Raw genomic sequence first — 20,809 nt, 5'->3', positions numbered from 1 at the left:
GTGCGAGAGCCCACACCTTTACTGTTTTGAGAAGAGACAAGAACCGGAGAAAAGTGTTTCAGGACACTTATATACTCTAGGGTTAATAACAGAGAATAAAAGAAGTGTACCTAGCACAGAACTATTCCTTCCAAGTAAATCAAATCATGGAGGAATTCATAAGGGCAACAGCAAAGTGTGATTGCTAATAGAGAACTCTTCTCTGTGGAGGAACTTGTGGAGCTGGGCGTGCTGCATTTCTGAGTGGTTCTCCACACTTTGCTCCTTCAGTATCACCCTGTCAGGTTTTCATCTGTCGAGAGAGGGAAATGCCAGACGGAAGGCGGTAAAAGCCAGAGAGAAAGCAGAAAAGGCTGTCCCTCCACCTACTGCCTCCCCTGCACATCCCCAGGAATGAAAATATAAGATAAGCCCTCTCCATCCCAGACCAGCTCCATTCCACACCAAACCTTCCCTCCTAGACTGTATTTCACTTTCCCATTCTTATCAAACCTCCTGTATTCTTTGTCCTATCTTCAAGCTCTTCATCGTTCAACTGAACTCCTTCACTCCCAAGGTCAGACTCCTGTTCAGTGCCTCTCAGATCCCACTCTGGTTCTTCTGGCAAAAGAGGGGTGGATTTACTGCCCAGTTCACTTCCAGCCCAGCTTTGGCCATGGTTGTCCTAAACTGAAAATGTTCACCCAGGGACACAGTGTTGTCCTTGAAACTACTAATTAATACCCATGTTGGCTGTGATTACACACCTCCTCTGCATGGGGAAGGCTACAGCTGGAAGATGGAGGTTTACAGACAGCACAAAGAGGACCACAAGCACTGGGAGGTAAGTTTGGGGCACAGCTGGCCTATCTGCCTTTCCCTTCTCTCCCCTTCTCCCCTTCTTCTCCCTTTCTCCTCCCCTTCTTCTCCCCTTCTCCCCTTCTTCTCTCCCCTTCTCTTCTCTCCTATCAGGAGCAGGATCACAGACTCAGCAGTGAAATAGCTTTGGCACTGACAGTTCAGGCAGGTGAATTGGAGGCTGCACCCCAGCCCCACGAGATGGATCCAGGGATGAAGGATGCAGGATGGCTTTGATTGTCCAGTGGCCTGGGGACCGATGTGATGGAAGGAAAGGAAGCCCTGCAGTGGGTGGCTCGGCAAAACTTGCTGTTGGTGACATCAGTTCACCTTCCACAAGGAGATTTGTGTCAACAGGACCTCTCAAGTTGTAGGTAAGCTTGGGTGTGTAAATCTACCAGGTCAGATCTTAAAATACTGCTGTCCTCTTGTTTCCAGCAGGCACAGAGCCACACCTCCCTCCCCACTTTATGTTGTCCTTTGAGTTTGTGCTCTGCCCTATCCAGGATCAGAAGCCCTTGAGGCAGTCACCTTGGGCTCAGTCCTCTGCTTTGTCCCTGCCAGTGGAGCTTCTCTGGTATCACAGAGCAAAAAGTCAGACTGCATCTAGCCCCTAAACCTCCCAGGATGAAGGACGATGGTAAAAATCATCACCACAAACCATCCTTGCCATCCCATCATCCATGTCCACCCATGAACAGGTTCTTGCCCGAGATATGGCTATGAACAAACTAAGTAAGCGGGAAGCATGTTTTGTGGGGGGATTTATGTAGCAAGAAAGTGGCCAATGATGCAAAAGAAGTGGAGTTTGTTGTGACTGTAGAATAAAAAGCAGGGCTATGGAGCGGGGTGCCCTAAAGAGACTGGAGGTGTGAAAAAGGGAGGCAGGAAGGAGAAAACACAGGGTGAGGCGCAGTTCTCATTGCACACAGACCACCGAGAAAGAGGGCAGGAGAAGGCAGGTGGGAGCACAGCTGCTTCGACATCCTCGGGCAAACAGCAGAGCTGTGTCTCCTGTGCCGTGTGCCGCTGCAGCAGCGACAGCAGATGGGCACAGCACTGCACTGCAGACCCTGCTTCAGCTCTCACCGCCTTCAAGGATTTCCACCCCAAAAGTCACCCTTTAGGCTGGGTAGCACATGTGTTATCTCTTCCTGATGGTGTCTATTTGCACCAGGGCATCTGGTTTGCAAGCTCTGCATGGCCGTACTGCGCTGACCTAGACCTGGGTGTAGGCACCCATCCAGCATGAGAGGATTCAAACCCCATCCCCAGTGCTGGGGTCTCCCCAACGATCTGTAATAGGTCAACACAGAAACGGTGGGAAGTGGTGGAAGAAGGTTGCATGGACAACTCCAGCTCTGTCTCTGGTCTGGAAAGAGGCAGGGACTTGGTTCACAGGTCAGTGGCTCCTCACCGTGCACAGGACCATGTCCTGATTACTGGAGATTTTTGAATGGGACCTTGTTCCCCCACCTGCGCTGTTTGCAGGCCAGCTCCAGATCACCGGGGGGTTGATTCACGTAACCAGAAGCTTCACATTGAGGTGTGGGAATTTCCTCAGAAACTATTTTTCTACCCCAGGACCTCCATGCTTCACATCACCAAGCAGGACAACATTCATATTTTTCATATATTCAAATCCTGCTTTATGACAGACTTTTGCAAGGAGGTGTCACATAGACACATGGAAATATAAGTTCCTGCATTGCGTGGCGCAGTTGTGGGCCTCCACCTATGCAAACTGGGACAATATCTAGGCCTCTGCCAGGTGTTAAGCCATGAATCATAGAATGGTTTGGGTTGGAAGTGACATTGGAGATCATCCAGTTTCAACCCCCTGCCATGGGCAGGGACACCTCCCACTAGACCAGGTTGCTCAAAGCCTCATCCAGCCTGGTAATTCCAGGGATGGGCCATCCACAACTTCCCTGGGCAACCTGTTCCAGTGTCTCACCACCCTCACAGTAAAGAATTTCTTCTTACTATCTAATTTAAATCTACCCTCTTTCAGTTTAAAACCATTTCCCCTCATCCTATCATTACACTGCCTGACAAAGGGCCCCTCCCCATCTTTCCTGTAGGCCCCCTTTAGGTACTGGAAGACCACAGTAAGGTCCCTTGGAGGATTTTCTTCACCAGGCTGAACAAACCCCAACTCTCTCAGCCTGTCTTCATAGAAAAGGTGCTCCAGCCCTCTGAGTTTTTCTCCCTAATGCAATTAGTGTTCATCCCAAAGGATTTTGTTTGTGCCAAGAAGAAACGTACAGACCACTAAGGAGACAGCAGTGCCTCAAGAAACATGTGCAAAACACCAACATTTGGATACATATAGTTAAACACTCACACTCACATACACAGGCTTGTGCATGAAGAGCAAATTTACCATCTCTCATATTTCACAAACTCTAGGAATGTATAGCATGAATACTTTATATTAATGAATAATCCATATTAATTCTGATTTCATCCACAGCTCAAAGTCAATGTTAAAAATGTTCAAAGGAAAGGAAGAAAATTACAAAAAGAGCAAGAAGACAAGAAATGCTTTTTCAATGCATGCTGGTGGTCCATCTAGCCCGATTTCCAGTTTATGCGCATTTCTAAAGCATGACACACCAAGATAGAGTCTTCCATAACATGTCTGGAAGACGTGTTTGTGAGTCTCATAGTTATTGTGGATTTTCCAGCTCTTCAACAAACAAAAAAGTGAAATGAGCTGCTGGGAAGGGGGAGAAAGAATGTAACTGTCCAATTTCTAACAAAGTTCCTTCTCCCAAATGCAGGAATTGGCAACAAAAATGAAATTGTCAACAAAGAGTAAACAAGATTAATGAATTAAAGCTTTCTTGTGCCCCAGTGAAATCCAAGAGAGTTTTGCTATCTTAAGCTGGTCATTGCTTTCTCCAAATGGGACTAAACAGGACAATATTCCACCAGAATGCTTTCTGTCTCTTGTGAAGGTCGAATCTTAAAGCTTTCTTGAAGTCCATGGAGTTATAGGCTAAACAAGAACCTAATTCCTAAGGTAAAAAAAAAAAAAAAAAAGAGAGCAGAAAGCACTAAAAATCAATAAAACCCCCTTTTCTGTCTTCTTTCCTTATCAACAAAACCAGAAAGGCACAAAACTGTTTGCAAAACTTCACCACGCATTTCATGTGCCCAAGCTGAAGGTTTGGAGGGGAAAGAATGGGATACAATAATTATCCCTAAAAGGAGATCCTAAAAAGGGATCACACCTTTTCACTGACAGGTTTGTAGGCCCTCTTTGTTTTGTGTGCATCCCACTGTGTACCTCTTCTAATTGTTTTCCCTACACCGCTTGAAGTCCAATACGCACAAGAAATAGGAAGAAAACCTGTCAGGAAGCAAAAGGAATTGGATTTGCCTGGTTTTATTACTCCATCTAAAGGAAATGTTAAAAAATAAAGAGCAGAGAATAAAAAGTGAGAAGTAAAGCAGATCCACAGGAATTATTTAAGCTCTTACAATCTGAAGTTTCAATAATGACACAGAAAAGGGTGCTTTTTTCTTTTTAAATTATGCTTTACGGTGGCAAACATCTCTTTAATTTTCTCTTGTCTCTGCTCTTCCTGGTTTCTCTGGGGACCAGCAGCCAAAGTACTGAAAAGCTGCGATAATTTTTTATCAAAGGCAAGAAGAAAAGAAATAACTGAGAATCAGAGCGAGCCAAGCGTGATGTGGCAAGATTTCGGGGGTAGCGTGGTTTTGAGGTTAACTTCCAGCTAAGCAGTTTGGAGTCTTAACTAAGCCCAGCCGTCCAACGCAAGGAGCTGCTGTGCTTTTACCCAAATCCTGTTCAGGAGCTTCCACTCTCACGGTGCTCACTAAGATATAATAAGGTACTGCACAAAGCAGTTAAGGACACTTAGCACTTCCAGCTGGAAATTCCTCCTTTTTAAGTGATAGCTAATCAGTTTTCCTTCTTTTTTTTTTTTTTTTTTTTTTTAATCTCAAATTTGGCATTGTGAAGCAATTTCTCTACCCTGAAGCATCCCCCACCTCCCCCCCGCCACCGCTTCCCTCCAGCACACACTGGTTTTTAATGAGTTTGGCCATTTGTTAGCTGCGGAGAGCCAAAAAAATATCTAGTTTCAGATGATTTTCCTTTCTTTTTTTTTCATAATGTTGGACCAGAATCTGGAAAGGTGGAGTGGGAATGAGGCATTTAAGTAGGCCTGTATTTATGCATTAAAATATAACTGAAGCTGGAGTTCTGGATCTGCACATGAGACAGCTGACTCCCACCCAAGGTACTTTTGAATTCAGTACATTCAAAGAAATTTTTCACCCCCGTATATGAACATCAGCAGGTAGTTTTTGTATGTGTAAATTCTGTCTCAAGATCACCTGGTGACGTGTGCCTTTTGTGAAAAAATCTTATGTTCCTGGTAGTCCATAGAGATGCTGTCATGCATGATTCTCTAACATGTTTTCTTTAATTCTTATTCCAGACAAAAAAGTAAAGCTCACGCCATCGTCTCCACTTTGGGCTTCTCATTGCCTCCCATCACCAGTGAGCTCTCCCACTGGAAGTCTGCTGACATTATGAAGCCGAGTTTTGCTTTATTTTCTTCAGCCACGCTCTGTGGGAGAGGGTGTCTCGCACAGTCTCAGACAGCACAGGGCACATTTGCAATGATAAACAAGTGTTAAACAACAGCGTGCAACAACTTGAAGATTTTACATCGGCCCAAAACCTTCATCTGGAGATTGCAGGAGTTGCTAACAACTGCCATGGATCGAGCTCCACGCACTAGGAGCAATTCATCTTGATGCAGCCTTTGTCCTACGGAGGCCTGGGAGGACCCACAGGAGGTAGAGTAGATGCTGAGGTCTCAGTTCAGACCATAATCACTGATCACCAGTGAGGTTCTGGCATGGCCCAGGACCCTGCAGTGCAAGGACAAGCTGCCCGTGCTCCAAAGGTCTTCCCATCTGATGCTGGAGTTGCCTTAGTCGCTGTATTTCACAGTATGAGCTGGTGATGCTGCCAATGGAGAGGTCCCTTCCCTCTCCTTCCTGAGCCCGCACCTCCTCCCTGCCAAGCTCGGGAGCAGCAGTTCATGTGGCATGTGGTGAACTGGATTGGAGAACTAATCCAGGTTTATGCAAACTCAATGGGAAGGAAAAAAGAAAAGGAAAAAATAATTTAATTCCGTCCTTACTGCCAGCTGGCTCAGGGTTTCTTTAATTCCTGTGCTCAAACCCCGTAGTCCGGTGGTGGTGTCAGCTCTGCAACACCTGAATAGCTTCATCCTCAAGGTGGCTGTATTTCACGGCTGAGTATTTGTCCTTTCGTGCGCGTACACGGTAGCTATTAACTTCAAGCAGAGTTTCTGAGCTGGATGTGACTCTTCAGCCAGAACAGGACTCAAAACACGGGAAGTCAGAGTTCAGACTCTGAAGGTGCTGGGTCAGGCTGCCCAACCAAACCTGCCAGGTGAGAAAAGCCAGGACTGCCAGGCTGCCTGCTCAAGGAGACGAGAAAAACGGGACACCTCCATGGGGCAGTTTTGATCTTAAACAGGCTGAATCTCATTCTTAGGGTTTTTAGTCCTCCTAAAGCCTGCAATATCCCAAACTTTAAGTACCTTCATTAAATGCTTAAAGTTAGGTTACATGTGTTCCTAGATTTATGTGTTAACGTAGTGCTATTGTTGGGAATAAGTTCAAGATAACAAGTAAAATGAATATTTATTTACTGTGTATAAACACTTCTGAAGAAATGTAGTATATTCATTGTAAATAATAATATCAACAATTACCACCTTTTCAATTCATCTGAGACATTTCCCTGAAGACATCAAAACTTTTTTCCCCAAATAGACATTTTACAGTTACTTTAAGGTAATACATGTTTGTGGTTTGTTTTTTTAAAAAAAGACTTTTCAAAGTCCCCTGGAGCGCAAAAAGGTTTTTTAATTTATATTAGTATAACCTATTTGGAAAGGTTTTGGTTCTGGCAGAACAGGAAGGACTGGACTTTTAATTTTAAAACAAAAGTGCTGCAGATGGTGGGACCTTGTGGTATGTAGCCACCTTTGGATTTCAAACAAATAAATACCTGGGGGAAAATTCTGATAAAGTAAGCAAAAGCGTAATCAGATGGTAAAATACTTCCAGATGATAGAACTCCAGCATTTGTCTTCTGATTCCTCTGCAAAATCTCAGTCTCCCTGCTGCAATAAACTGCCAATATCTGGCAATCTATTTTGCAGGAGGATGGCATTTAATTCTGGTTCTGTCAGTGGAAGCTAATTCCTTATTCAGATTAATGTATTTTAGGTCTTTTGCAACTGTCTAATAATAATTTCCAAAAAGAGTTTTTCAAAACCCTGTCAGAGATTCGGTGTGAGACAAAGCTGCAATGGGCTCGAGGAGAAGTCTTGGTTTTCCCCATGAAATTGTTCTGGAAAGTTTTTTCTCATGTCAGTGCAAATGCAGATTATGCCCTAGATCATTCAGAAACACTTCACCTGACATAAGTCTTTGCTATAAAGATGTTAAAATTTAGCATATTCCCATGCTTATGAAAATTTCATGGATTTTTTTTTTTTTTTGTGATGCAAAATGAAAATATGGTGGGATTCAGCTCACCTAATTTTAACCAGGTAAAAGGTAAATGCATAATCTGAACGTTCTTTCTCTGGTCCATGATGTCTCTGAAGGGTGAATTCATTCCTGCCTAAAGTCGTTGTTTAGAAAAGTGAAATGCCTTGCTTCTGGAGGTTCACCCTTCTCTCCTCTGATTGCACGCTGGGCTAAGTTTAGATTAGATGCCAAATAAAAAAGGGCTCAAATTAGAAGAAATATATCCCATCTTTGGGATGGGTTTTCCCATCGTGACTCTCTGTATGAGCATCAACAATGTGCTACATCGTGGACCCTCAGTGGCAGGGCAGGGTCACAGCCTGACTCCGCAGACCAGACCAGGTACCATCCCCTGCCTCATGTTGGGGACATTTGTCAAGAAGAGGAGAAGAAACAGCCTGACTCCACAATCCATTTCACGAACATCACCAACCTGTTCCTAGAGACTTGGACTGCAATCACACTCAAGCTGGACAAAAAACAGTAGAAATGATCCAGCTGAATATTTTTTAACTGTCCTGCTCAACTGCATTTTAAGGCTGTCTGCTGCAAGAATTTTCCTCTGGCTCAATCAGAATGTAATTAATGAATGACAAAATTCAACAGGGACAAAATGGAGTCAATTTGGGATGTTAGGGGTATGAGGCTATTCAAATTTGAAATGCTGGGGAACAAGCAGATGATGCACAATGTGGCAAAACAGCTTCAAGGTTAGACCATTCAAAATCCACACAGTCAGCACAAAACTCCAGAAGAAGACTGATTTCATTCTAGAAAGATAACAAAAGGACCAAGGCAAAGCAACAATCTATCAAGGCTTCACTGATTATTTAACACATCATCTACAGCCTCCAAAGCACCATTCAAACTCAACATATGGAGCTGTCTTTGTCCTGCAGAACTTGATCTGCAAGATGGTGAAGGATGAAGGACAACACCGCATAGTGAAATGTCCATACTTGCAAAGCAGTGTCAGAGTCAGAAGTAAAACCAAGTGCCTTTTCCGTAGCGGTTGCAAAATCCCAACTTCAACACCAACTTTGTCTTTGACCTTGGTCCTATCATTTTAGCACTGGATCTTCAGTTTGACGTTTGGAAAACTCAGCTCACAGGAATCTGTTTCAAGGGAGGAGCCTCGATTGCCCTTTTGGGACCAGAATGCAACCAAAACTCTTCAGAAAATAGTTTCATTTTCTATGTGGGTTTCTAACTGCTCCGGTTCTGTCTGTGTAAATTCTCTGACTCAGCTGCTGCTGACATCTCCTCCTTGTTTAATATTATCTGTGAATTTCATTCCTGTGCAATTCAATTCCACTTCCCGATAATTAATAGAGATGTTAGATGAGACCTGACCTAACGCAAATTCTCCAGATACCCTGCAAGATACCTTCCATAAACTTGTTACATTATCATTTATCATGATCCTTCGTTTACCATCTTTCAGGCAGTTTCCAACCCACATGACTGATTTCCCATCCAAGCCAATCTGAATTAATTTTTCTATTAGGATTTCCTCATAATCCAGGGAATGGGCTAGACTGACCTTATAAACCTTTAACGCCTTTAACCTCTTGATGTTACACGGAAGAGGCATGATATTGCTCATAAAAGTTCAACAGCTCTTTGAATTTCTCCAGCTGCACCACAGCACTCCTTTATGACAGGAAAATCAATGTAAGGGAAAGGAAGATCTGAATTGCAGCAGAATATGGATTCTTGAATAGGTGGTCCTGCACCAAAATTACCATCCGACACCCCAAACTGGTCCTTCACAAAGCACCATCTGAACTGTCCCTTCTGTCCACTGTATCCTCAGTGAAGAGGTAGTAGGAAAGACCCAGTTCAAACTGGTCCTATCATTTCAGGATGCACTTGACATTTTTGAGTTTCATTCTGGGCTATTCTCCATCCTGGTTACCTTTTATTCAGCTACTGTAAAGGAAGTGAAAAAATGTCCTATTCTGCTTTTATTTTTCCTTGTCATTTTTGATATATCAAAGAATAATTGGGTTTTGCACCAAAAAAAAAGTATCAGAATCATTCCTAAAGGAGTGTTGTTCAGATCTGTTACGTAGTGACAAATGACCTGCTTTAACTTTCCTTTTGAGGTGAATATTCTGATTAAAAGACCACCGAACCATATGCGACTACAGTATTTGGTGTTTATATAACACATTTTTTTTTCCCTTCAAGGATGTTCTGCTCTTTCCCCCACTTCCAAAATCTTTTAGTAGAGGCAAGAGGGTGGCAAAAGTTGAAAGGATACAAGCTTTTTTCTTTTAGGAGAAAAAACCACCCTCTTTTATTTAAAATTAAATTCTTCTCAAAAGTGAAACATCATTAAATATTTTATGAGAGCAGGGGAGCTCTTGAGCTTGTCAAGCTTGTGAAATTTATTTTTGGGTATACACCTAAAGCCTAATACTTGTGCTAATCTTGAAGCCTGGGGAAAGAAAGGACTGGAGAGACTTTTGTAAATATTCAGAAATGTTCGTGTTTCTTTGCTGATGTCTCAACTTTCTATGCAATTTACGACGATAAATCTGCTGTGCATCAACTGGGTGACCACCAGTGTTTTTTATGCGCAGATAGAAAATCCGTTATGGACTGGAAAATTAATGTTAGTTGACAAAGAAACAGCAGTGGTAGAGCATTTATTACCACACTTTCCGGCCACTCCTGAAGAGAAGTGCGTTTGTCAGCTGGATCCAAAAGTCTATGTGGTGCAATCTCTGTTGGAGAATGTTTTATACTTATCTGTGAATAAAACCTCCCTCAGTAGGACAGGAGTCAAGAACTTCAGCAAACTGAAGTGTGGATTTTAAGGAGAAAAATGCACATGAACATTTCCACATTGCGTCTGTTCAACACTGAGTTTGTTAATATATTTAGTTGACAAATCAAAATCTGCTCTAAGAAACCATCCTGGAAAACGTTTAGGAAAAGGGTGATTTATATTTAAGTCACAGGCCTCATCAAACAAGGGACTGTGTTGCATAATGAAGTACTGCTAACGGCATCTTTCTTCTTAACGAACTGCAAATTGTTTTACAAACTAAACCTGCTCCCAAAACTGGAAGTGAAGATCCCTTGGCCCATTAATATAGTGCCTCGTTCTCCTGTGAAAAATGGCATTAAAAAAGCCAAGGCACCCTGTCTGGGGACACATTCATGTCCACAGGGACGGGGCTGTGTCCGCAGCCACACGGGGATGCTGCCAGGCAGAGCTGGTGGGGAGACTTCGTTTCCCTGTGATTTTCAAAAGGGAGCGACCTCTCCTCCCCCAAAGTTCGAACATGGGAAAACATTTCCTTTTAAAGTAACTTCTATTTTTAATCCTTTATTTTCTAATCTACAGTACAATGTGAAGCAAAATGTTTTGGAAATAATTTTGAAAGAATTCTTTGAAGGAACCATTTCAACTCGAAAAAATAGAAGCATTTTGTTGGGGATACGTCAAAATGAAACTATGGGAACCTGCCCTTCTTTTTTCTTCCTCCAAGACAAAATTAAGGACAAGACATAGCTTCACCGACACTTCTGATTTCAAGACTACTGTAACTTCTGATAGAGGAAGATTCAGCTGAAACCCTCCCTACGTGTAGCCCAGGTAATGCGTGACTTAGCACAGGTGTATGAGTGATTTAGCACAGAGGCGGCAAAACGCTCCATATCCACTTCTCAATCATAGCACCCTTGGCGAAGCTGTTGACACACGTGCAAAAATCCACCGTGCACATGGTAAGAATAACACCTCCCCACCAGACTGACAACACTTGTGTAAGGCTGGTGGAAACAATCATGCAAGGTGTAAGAAAAGCGAGACCCTGCCTTACACAAGGGCAACTTCTCTGTCTTGCTTAGGTACCTCGCTTGGGCACTAGCTTTAGGTGCCCACAGAACTGGTCCTAGGGGTGATGTTTATATTATATATATAATATATATAAAATATAAATAAATATACATATATTAGATATATACTATAAATATATGTATATGTATTGCAAGAAGATACACAGGAGGTGTTTAGGCTTCCCTGTGGAGGTATTTACTGGCACATCCCAGGTCTCCCATCAACGGCACAAGGAAATTAGTTGTGGCAGACTGGCCCATTAGGAGCCTGACCTTTAATCCCAAATTGCGTACCCTAAGTAGGTGGGCTGCATGTCACTTAAAGTCTCTGCGACGTGTCATTGCCTTCAAAACCATAGGTGAGGTCGGCAAGACTGCCCTTTGCCTTCTCATACGCCCTCAGAGCAGACGAGCAGGCTTTAGGGCTTGTGCAATTGGTGTTTTTGAGGAAGAATTACTCTGGGAGACACCGAAACATTTGCCATTGTACATATTGAGGAAACGTTATACTCCTGTGGTGTCAACTTTTTCCATCTTAGTTATAGATCATTGCCAGACCAAAAATCTTTCTGCAATATTAGCCAGGCAGTGGCATGCCGTTCTCACAACCTGTGATCCCCCCAGCAGCTCCCTGGCTGTGGTGCCAGTTTGCTAGCAAGACTGGACTGGGGGAGGGCACTTTTGGTGCCAGAATGCAGAACTAGGGAGGAAAGCTGGTCTGTCCGGCTCACGGCTGTGGGAGGACTGTCTGATGTCTTGCAGAGCCGCTGCTGGGCATGCAGAACTGGCATGGGGCAGGAATTAACCCAACAACGTGGGAGATGGGTTAAGGAGAAAAAAAAAAAAAAAACTGCAGAAAAATCTCTTTGCCCTACCAGAGCTGCCCACCAACAAAGTATTCCCAGTTTGCCCTTGAGCCGCTTCCACTGTAATTCTTTTTAGCTGGAAAACCTCCTGCTGCCACCCACCGGATCTCACTTATTAGTGTCGTCAAGGATCTCCAAGCACTTCACCCAATGCTCCTGCTCCCAAACGGCCTAAACAGTGTAAAAATGAAGCTAATTCACACCCAGTGAATCCAGGGCTAGGACAATGGCGTGTGCCATTGCATGCGATCGTCTCTGCAATGCTCAGGAGCTCTCACACTGCTCTCTCCCTTTCCAGGATCCTTCACAGCCCAGGAACTTCCTTTATTCTCTATTTTTCACATGGTCACCTTGCACCTTGGGAGGTAGGACAACAGAGAACAGGACTAATACAGTGAGCAACAGAGGTATAAAAGACTTTATATCTTGCCCTTTCTGCCTCCCGTGGTCTTCCCCTCTCTTTTCCATCTCACGCAGGACCTGCTTTCCCACGTTGTTGAAGATTTTGTTCCATCTGTGTTTAAAGCTGCTTTTCAGCTCAAGTCCCAGCCACGCAGAGCATGTCTCACCGTTTGCACCAGGAGTGTGTAATGGATGTGGGGTCTGCACAGATTAAAGGCTTTCTGTGGAAATGCCAGATCATAATTTTAATAACTCAATTCACCCCTCTTGGAAAACCAGTCAGCAGGTTTTTTCACCACGGCTTTTGTAATAATAATAACCGTGCAGAGCTCTGCATAGGGCTCTTTTATCTCTTAATGGCTGAAAAAGTTTAATACAGGTTTTGTTCTTAGATTACTATTTTCAAAATGTCTAGCGCAACCTTACCTACACCGTTGTTTACCAAGACAGGTATGTAATACGTTTACCCACATACATATAAAGGACATTAAATAATGTAAGAACTTTTTTTGACATATTTATTAATATAATTTTCTCCTTACAAAGTTCGTCCCTCTTCTACCCTAGGACATATATTTAATCCACTAAGGTTAGTTTAAGGACCTCCTCTCCGTTAAAACCTCTTTCTCTGGCTGGGAAGATGACACACCTTCTTCACTAAAGCTCATCAATTGTATTCTCTTGCCTTGTTAGCATGGCAACATCTGAATTTGGTTTAATTCTTGTTGCAGATAGCAAGAATACTCATCGGTTGTAAATTCAGAGGGAGACGTTCAGAGCCCTCCAACGGCTCACACAGCCAGTACAGTAAGAGGCTCGAATGACATTTTGGAAAGACATAGGGATGGCTGAGATTAGAAGATGTTACATCAGTGTAGAAACACTGCCAAGAGTTAACTGAATATTTAGTAAAGGAAATAATTTTTTTTTTCCTGTACACAGAGGAGTAGCTATTGTAGGAAGATGGCAAAGTGCGACTGGATTTTCTACCTTTGGCAAGTGGTTGACATCCATCCCAGATCCGCAGCGATGAGCAGTCATTACTAACTGAAGGGGCTTGCAATTGCATCTTCCTTTTCCCTCTACCCAAACAATCTTCCAATTGCTTCTTTGTTATTATTCACATCACGGCAAGGTCTCCAGAAGGCCTGGCACTGCATAAAAGGCCATGTCTCCCAGCAAGTGCTGACAAAACCGAAGAGTGGAATAGCTGTGAGGGAAAAGCATGAAGCAGCTGACCAAGGTCATCTGAAAGGTCAGTGGAGAATATTTACTTGGCAGCCTTTGACATGGCCACGGCTCTCAGCTGCTTGATGGGAAGGAATTAGCCTCACACTCAAAGAACCTAGTGTCTACAGTGCTAGTGGGGTGAAGATGAAATTTACCCCAGAGACTGATAAAGTTAAGTTCATATCTGAAGAACAGCAACACAAAAAGAGCACCCTAAACCCCATCCTTGCATCTTTTTTCTGTCTTTCTGCTGTTTATGTTGGGACAGCTTGTCCTAGTACAGGTTAACCTGGTTTCCTGTCCCCGGTGCAGTCAGGCCTCACAGTTTGTCCTTCTTTTGGGCAAGAGGGTTGTCTTAACACCTGGTCTAGCAGAGCTAAGAAAGAGACTGTTCCTTATGTACTAAGCAGAGGAAGGAGTGGAGAATTTTCCTAAAAATGCGAGGAAACGCTTAATTTCTTGCCCACGCGGGGCAGGCAGGCTGTCTGATCGATGTCCTCAAGAGCTGATGGCTTCAGGGACATCTCCCAGTAAGGGCACAGCTAACCCAATGCAGACACCAGCTCCGCCAGCCCCTCCAGGCGAGGTGGGTGAGGAACCCTTCCTAGTCCTGCTGGACAGTACGGAAACACAGCTGGAAGAACAAGACAGTCTTTTTTTTTCTTTTTTTTTTTTTTTCCCAAATAAGTTTTCCCAACCTGTGAGGCAGAAGAGGCTACTTGCCTTCAAACATTATCAGCTTGCCTTCACGCTGCTGAGCAGCTACTCCGAGCTCAGCCTGCCCAATCCTCTCTTGATCCGAGAGGCTGAGATGAAAGCTATCTGCAGCCTCCAGCCTTCCTCTTCTGATACTCTCCCTGCTCATGTTTTTTTATTTAGCTTCGACTTAGCAAATCTTGCCAGCGACAGAGCACTTCACAGGATGCTGAGCCACAGGCTTTGGATTGGGACAGGTGGTATCATAAACGGGTACAGAGCCACACAGCCTCCGAGGAAGCATCTGGTCCTTGGAGTGAGAGTAATCTTATACTTGAACCAACTTTGCTGAAGGAATAAACAGTCTGTGGATATTATCGATACTCAGGTGCCTACTGTGCTGTAAGTGGGCTCTGGTTGTATATCCTTCTCGTCCCATGGAGGTGGTCACTGCCTCGGGGTCATGTAAGGAGGAATTAGACTTAGAACAGTGGAAAAGACTCCATGAATGCAACCGGAGCAAGGCTTATTTAAAAGTACAGCTGTCAGCGTAAGAAAAAATTGAGAATCTGGCCAGTAGCAAGTCTGCAGTTACAGGTTTCAAGATGCTGACTGAATGCAAGTAACTTTTCTTGTTATAAGCAATAAAGGATTCAACATCCAGCTGATGCGCTTATCACAAATGAGGTAATAGAGATGTCTGCTTTATTGGCTGCTCTTTAGCCTAGTGTTCATAAAAGACTGATACTTAATTAATTGAAGGCAGTATTACAAAAAACAATCTGCTTACAAAGGCTCCTTTTAACCAGCAGTTGTCATATTCATTCTGATCTCAGAGACATAACTTCTAAGTTATTATGTTTTCTCAGACAAACTAGCAAATAAACATGAAAAGAAATAGTAAAGCTGAAATACCTGAAAAAATGCATTCATGATTTTTTTTTTTTTTTAGTCCAGACTGTGTTCAGAAATCACTCCCATTCTTGGTAGTGATTTTTTTTCTGCCCTGAGGGCAGGGGCACACCATATCCAAGCAGATACACGCACTGTTATCCCCAGAATGGAGCAGATGTAACAACCAGAAATGGACCCTTTCCCATGCTAACTCCCAAGCCATGCCCCGGCACCATCCCGGAAGTCTTAATTGACAAAAACGATACCTGAGGGTCAGTGCTCAGTGTAGACTTGCCCGGTCTATGTGGTTAGGGCACAATCCAGACACCAAGCGCAGGAACATTGTTTTTTTTGTCCTGTGCTGGGGAAAGCATGAGCAACCCTGCTCCAAGATGTATCTCAAAAGTCTTCATCAAGACTTCATACATCCAGCTTTGTTTTCCTGCTCCGCCACGGTCTATCTGCATGACCTTGGGCAAGTCACTCTTCTGGCTGGGCTGCAGACTGCAGCGTAGCGTAGAAATAGCTGTGAACGGGTGAGAGACTGTCCCCAAAGCAACGGGAGCTGGCATTTCTTACAGCCTGGTTCACCTGGCCTTTCAGAAGGGTAAACAAACGTACAATGACCCCTGTGTTGCCAGAGTGGATTTTAAACCCATCTCAGGCATTTGAAACCACGCTGCAGGCTGCACTCTGGATGTAAGTGCCATCTCTGCTCCTCCTCTGGCGAGCGGAGAGACCAAGACTTCCCGACTTACAGAGGGGCAGTGAAGACAAGGGTATTCAAGTCTACAAGCTCTTCCAAAACTACCGCAAGTAATGATTAAACAATCATTACCCTTCACAGCCAGATTTTCTTAGGAAAAGCCAAGCAGTTCCTTCAGATTTTGCAGCCCAATAGCAGCTGTTTCAAAACAGGCGCAGTTTGCTGAAACCTGCTCATACGGCTCCCATGAAGTTCCCATGAAAGGCCTGGCAAGGGCTCACCCCCCTCCCACCTTCCACCAGCCTCACCTGAGAGAATCGAGCCCATTTGGGCTCCAGCAGGGGACAAGAAGAGGGACAAAGCGAGAGCAGCTCACAAGACTTGAGGGAAAGAAAAAACTACAAGGTGTTTTTGCAGCTCCCAGATGGAGCGGGAGAGCGGCTGAAACAGCTCAACATCGTCATTGTGGTTCCCAAATTAGTTGAGGTTGACACTTGACCCACGTCAGCTGCAGACTAAACACATCTGGGACACCTTTGTGGTTTGCAAACCCACTGCGTTGTTCTTAGAAGAACTTTATCCAGTCTGAGGCCATTATTAAAAGAACAAGACAGAGAAAAACCTACCAGCATTAATGAAGCAACCTGTCCTTTGAGAAAGTGAGGCACCTCGAAGTTCCTGGTGGGTCTTTACCGTGCAGGAAAGTCTAGCAGAGAAAACTCCCAAGGACACAGACCGGTAAGTGTGATGAACACTGGTCCTCATTGAACAAAGTGGGGCAGGGCAGGGGGGGTTGGAACGAGATGATCTTTAAGGTCCCTTCCAACCCGAACCATTCTGTGATTCTGTGAAGGGCAGCCAGATTTCACCCTCTTGTTCACATTCCCATGAGGTCCAGCCACAACTGCTCCTTCATGTCACAACTTAAGTAAAAAGAAGTAAAAGACCTCATAGCTACAGCCACAGGGGTTGTTCCCTTTGCTGAACATCCAGAGCCTGATCTACCCTAGTGGGTGCAGCATCCGAGGCATTTCTGGCTAAACACATCTAGACACCCCAAAACAAGTGACCCAGGCGTGGGTTTCTACAGTCTTTGCTCAGAGGTGCAGAGAGGGGGAGGTAAATAGCCTGGGACCCTAGATTAAATCATTATTTTGGCCATGACTTGAAGGAGAGCAAGAGAAGCTTGCCCACAACTTCCCAACCCTGAAGCTTGGTAGATGGGATAACAGGGATGACAGAGAGGGGGCACACCTAGTGAATTAATCTATACAAAGAAGTAATTTATTCCCAGCAACTGGAGCCAAAGAGACCAGAGGAGGTGAGTCTCTGGGAACACACCATAGCTGAAGGCCAGTCCAGGTTCAGGGCTGACCATAGCCCCACAACAGAGTCCTCACGGTACCAGAAAAACTGTGGCAAAGTGTGTTTCTCTTTCCCAGTAACATCAGGGACTCTCCCTATCCGCAGAAATGGATTGTAATCGTTAGCTTTTCTCTAAAGTGCAGTCACAGATTTTGGCATCTTTACCTCCCTTCACTGAGAAGTGGGTGGAAAGCTGCCTGCTCCGTCCAACTTTAAACCCAGGTATTTAAGGGCATTTACTCCTTCATCCGGAAGTTGTTGCACAACAGCAACAGATACACAACATCCCCCCAAGGGATTGGAGGTGCCGGGCTGGTATTCGGCAGTGCTCAGAGTCAGACATCTATGCTTTGGGAAAACCTTTCTCTGTGTGAATTATCTACCGGTCATTTATTCCAATAAATCTCTAATCCAGACTAGGTTATTTTTTTCCTTTGCTTTTACCTTTAAAAAAGGAGGAGCTGTAGGCATTGTCCTGGTAAAAATACATATTGGAAGTGACCCCATCCCAGTTTTGCCAAGCTCAGTTAAGGTTTCTCTACACAAGAAAATTAGTCTGGATTAAGAGAGTAAAATGACGGTTTCTGTATAAAGCTGGTTTATAATGATGTTAGTCTGGATTATCAGTGTTCTCCACTGAACTAGCTTAATCTTGACTATAAAAATAAGGAAGATGGAAAGAAAGCACTTTAATTCTGCAACAGCAGGATTGTCTTGGCAACGAACTAAAAGATAAAATTTGTTCAGGGATATTTAATGCAGAATAACTCGTGTTTCTGAGCCTTGCACTCAGGACTTTCCAGCAGCAGCAAGGACACCTTTTCGTTTCCACACACTCAACTCAAAACAGCCACAACTCTGTACAACGCTATGACTGTAACATCTAGAGCAACGGGACCAAACCCCAGCGGTCCCATCCGGCCCTTTTACTGAAACAAGAAGACCAATAAAATCAATCTACGTCTCTGCTTCATTTTTTGGGGCAGGGACCGGCTTTACTTTTTCTCTGGTAAATGAGCAGTAAGAATTAAATGATAACTTCAAGATCTGGCCGGTACTTGCAAGAGCACTACCTCCCCCACGCCTGAGGATCTATTTGAAAAAAAGGGGACAGGTAACCCCAAAGAGCCTCTCTGGTTTGCAAGAAGGACCATATCCTCTTCCTTACGGCCTGAGCCGCGAGTAACTTCTGTGCTAAGGAGTTTGTTACACTCCATGAAATAAATCCTGCCTCTGGTGCAATGCCTGGGGGAGCATGCAGATATACTGTAATTCGCAGAAACTTCTTTCAGCAGCTACCTGCAAACTTTGCGCCTTATTTGCTCAGAGCGGGTTAGTCCTGGTGAACTGGATGAACTCTCCAGATGAGAGGGAAAGCAGACGGGTACTTGGGTGCCAGGGAAATATTCCTGAGATCATTTGTGCCAAATTGTTTATCCTTTGAATTGGAAGGACTGAAACTTCTTTCACCTTTTACCTTGTTTCGCCTTTGCTGGAAGCCTCTAGCTGATGGGATCCGTCCCAAAACTCCAGTGGCAGAGTTAATTATTTTCACAGCGAGAGAAAAAAATTCCACCTCCCTTCCCCTTCTTTGCATGCAGGTAAAGAAAAAAAAAAGCCAGGACACCTGAAATCGCTTCTGGCCCAAACCTCCTGCTGCTCCTACAGCACTCGCAGAGGCAGGGAGATACAGGAGCCCACAGTACATTTGAGGAAAGCCTTTTCTGGCCATATTAAAGACAAATTATCCCACCACGGCAGCGGGGCTGGAAAAGGTGATGGTGAAACCCCAGCTCTCGCCCCCCCACCTCCCACCCCCGAACTCCTGTCCCTTTTCCCCGATGAATTAACCCTTCAAGGCATTGCAAGGTCTCCCGGTCCCGAGGTTGTTCTCCGCTCCCTGCTTCTCCTGGTGCGTTAGCGTCCAGTCCCCCCACCCTCCCTCCTCGTACAGAACAATAGCAAGGCACCGCTTTCAGCTGCTTCCCGAGGAAAGCCCAGATCACACACATTTAGCTATAGAGAGATAAGATACGATCATATTTCTCTTTGCTGTTTAGGACAAGAAATGAAGTGCTGCCTCTTTAATTGGCAAAAGCATGCAGTAAGAGCATACCTTTAATTTAGTGTTGGGATAGCTCACTTGCACCCTGGCTGTTGTCTTATTGGAGAGGGCAGCCTGCCTCAGATCCTCTAGCACTGAAATAATATCATCCAGCACGCATTTCTTATCCTGATTTCTCAACACACACAGATGGGAAAAAGTATAATTATAGCCTTTGTAGTTCACCTTCATTTCCAGCACGGCTCGGTGGATCTGCAGGATCACATCAGCCTGATGCAAAATATTGCCTCCGGGTTTGGAGAGGAGAATCACCCTGCCATACCTCCCCGGGGTGTGCAAGTCCGAATACAGCTGGCTTTTGGATTGATCGAGGGAGAAAAGGCTGCTGGCTAAGCTCCTCTCGATCTTGGCCAGGCTGTGGCTGGGGGCTACCAGGCTCTCCAGGTCAGTGTCAGGCTGGAAGCGGTTGAGCAGGCTGAAGCCGAAGATGATGGTCAGGACTGCGGGCACAGTGAGGAAAAACACCGGATGCCTGCTCACGAATAAGCCCAGCTTGTAGAAAAACGACTGGAGCCCTCTGTGTATCACCTGCCGCAGCATCCTCCACCAGATCCAGCCTGCAGATGCTCCTGGCCGTCTTAGAAAGCACATGTGACATGTGTAGCTCCTTACCCCTTCCTGTCAGTTTCCCTTTCTCTCTCCCTCTCTCTCTACTACTCCTTTAAAAGACTGCAGCAAGTTGCAGCAAGACAGCCAAATATTGATCAATGGGGTGTGTGTGTGCGTGTGTGTGTGTGTGTGTGTCGGGGGTGGAAGGGACTGAGCAAAGGAGGGAGGAGGAGGGCGGGGGGGGGTCGTTTCTTCTATTTTTTTTTTCCTCTTTTTCTCTTTTTTTTTTTTTTTTTTTTTCCTTCCCTCTCTCCTCCCTCCCCACCCCAGCCAACTAGCATCTCCCCCCTCCCTTCCTTCGCCCGGGTGCCCCCCTTTTCTCCGGCGAGGCTCGGGCGTTGCACCGGGAGCGCTGCCGGCTCTGCAGTGCCCGCTCCGCGCCCGCCGCCGCTCCGCGCAGCCCCGCGCAGCCCCGCGGGCGGGCACCGCTTCTCCGGGGCGGTGCAGCGAGCGCCGGCAGCGGAACCCCCCCGCACCCCTCCCTCCCCTCCTCTCTCTCAGCGCTGCAAAGCACCGCTGCTCGCTTCGCTCCCTCCATCCCCTCCACACGCACCCGCGGAATTTGCCGGGGCGGGAGGATGATGCTGCATTTTAACGTCCCCCCGACCCCAC

General features: G+C 45.1%; 1 protein-coding gene across 3 annotated transcripts in view; it reads right to left on the bottom strand.

Moving 5' to 3' along the window:
- PTCHD4 (patched domain containing 4) overlaps positions 1 to 20,564 on the bottom strand; it is a 92,423-nt gene extending 71,859 nt beyond the window's left edge. The window contains exons 1-2 of one of the 3 annotated variants that reach the window (XM_054196007.1): positions 20,554 to 20,564; positions 19,580 to 20,129 (exon numbers count right to left, since the gene is read on the bottom strand). In XM_054196007.1, coding sequence (XP_054051982.1) covers positions 19,580 to 20,128 — 549 coding nt within the window. In that variant the 5' untranslated portion in view covers position 20,129; positions 20,554 to 20,564. Of the gene's footprint in view, positions 1 to 19,579; positions 20,180 to 20,553 lie in introns of those variants that run through there. The other 2 variants (XM_054196004.1, XM_054196005.1) reach the window with 2 other exon arrangements.
- Positions 20,565 to 20,809: the final 245 nt, after the last annotated feature.

This window comes from Rissa tridactyla, chromosome 3 (genome assembly GCF_028500815.1).
Source record: "Rissa tridactyla isolate bRisTri1 chromosome 3, bRisTri1.patW.cur.20221130, whole genome shotgun sequence".
NCBI lineage: Eukaryota > Metazoa > Chordata > Aves > Charadriiformes > Laridae > Rissa > Rissa tridactyla.
Note: the sequence above shows the minus strand (reverse complement) of the source record. Positions and strands in the feature narration are given on the sequence as shown.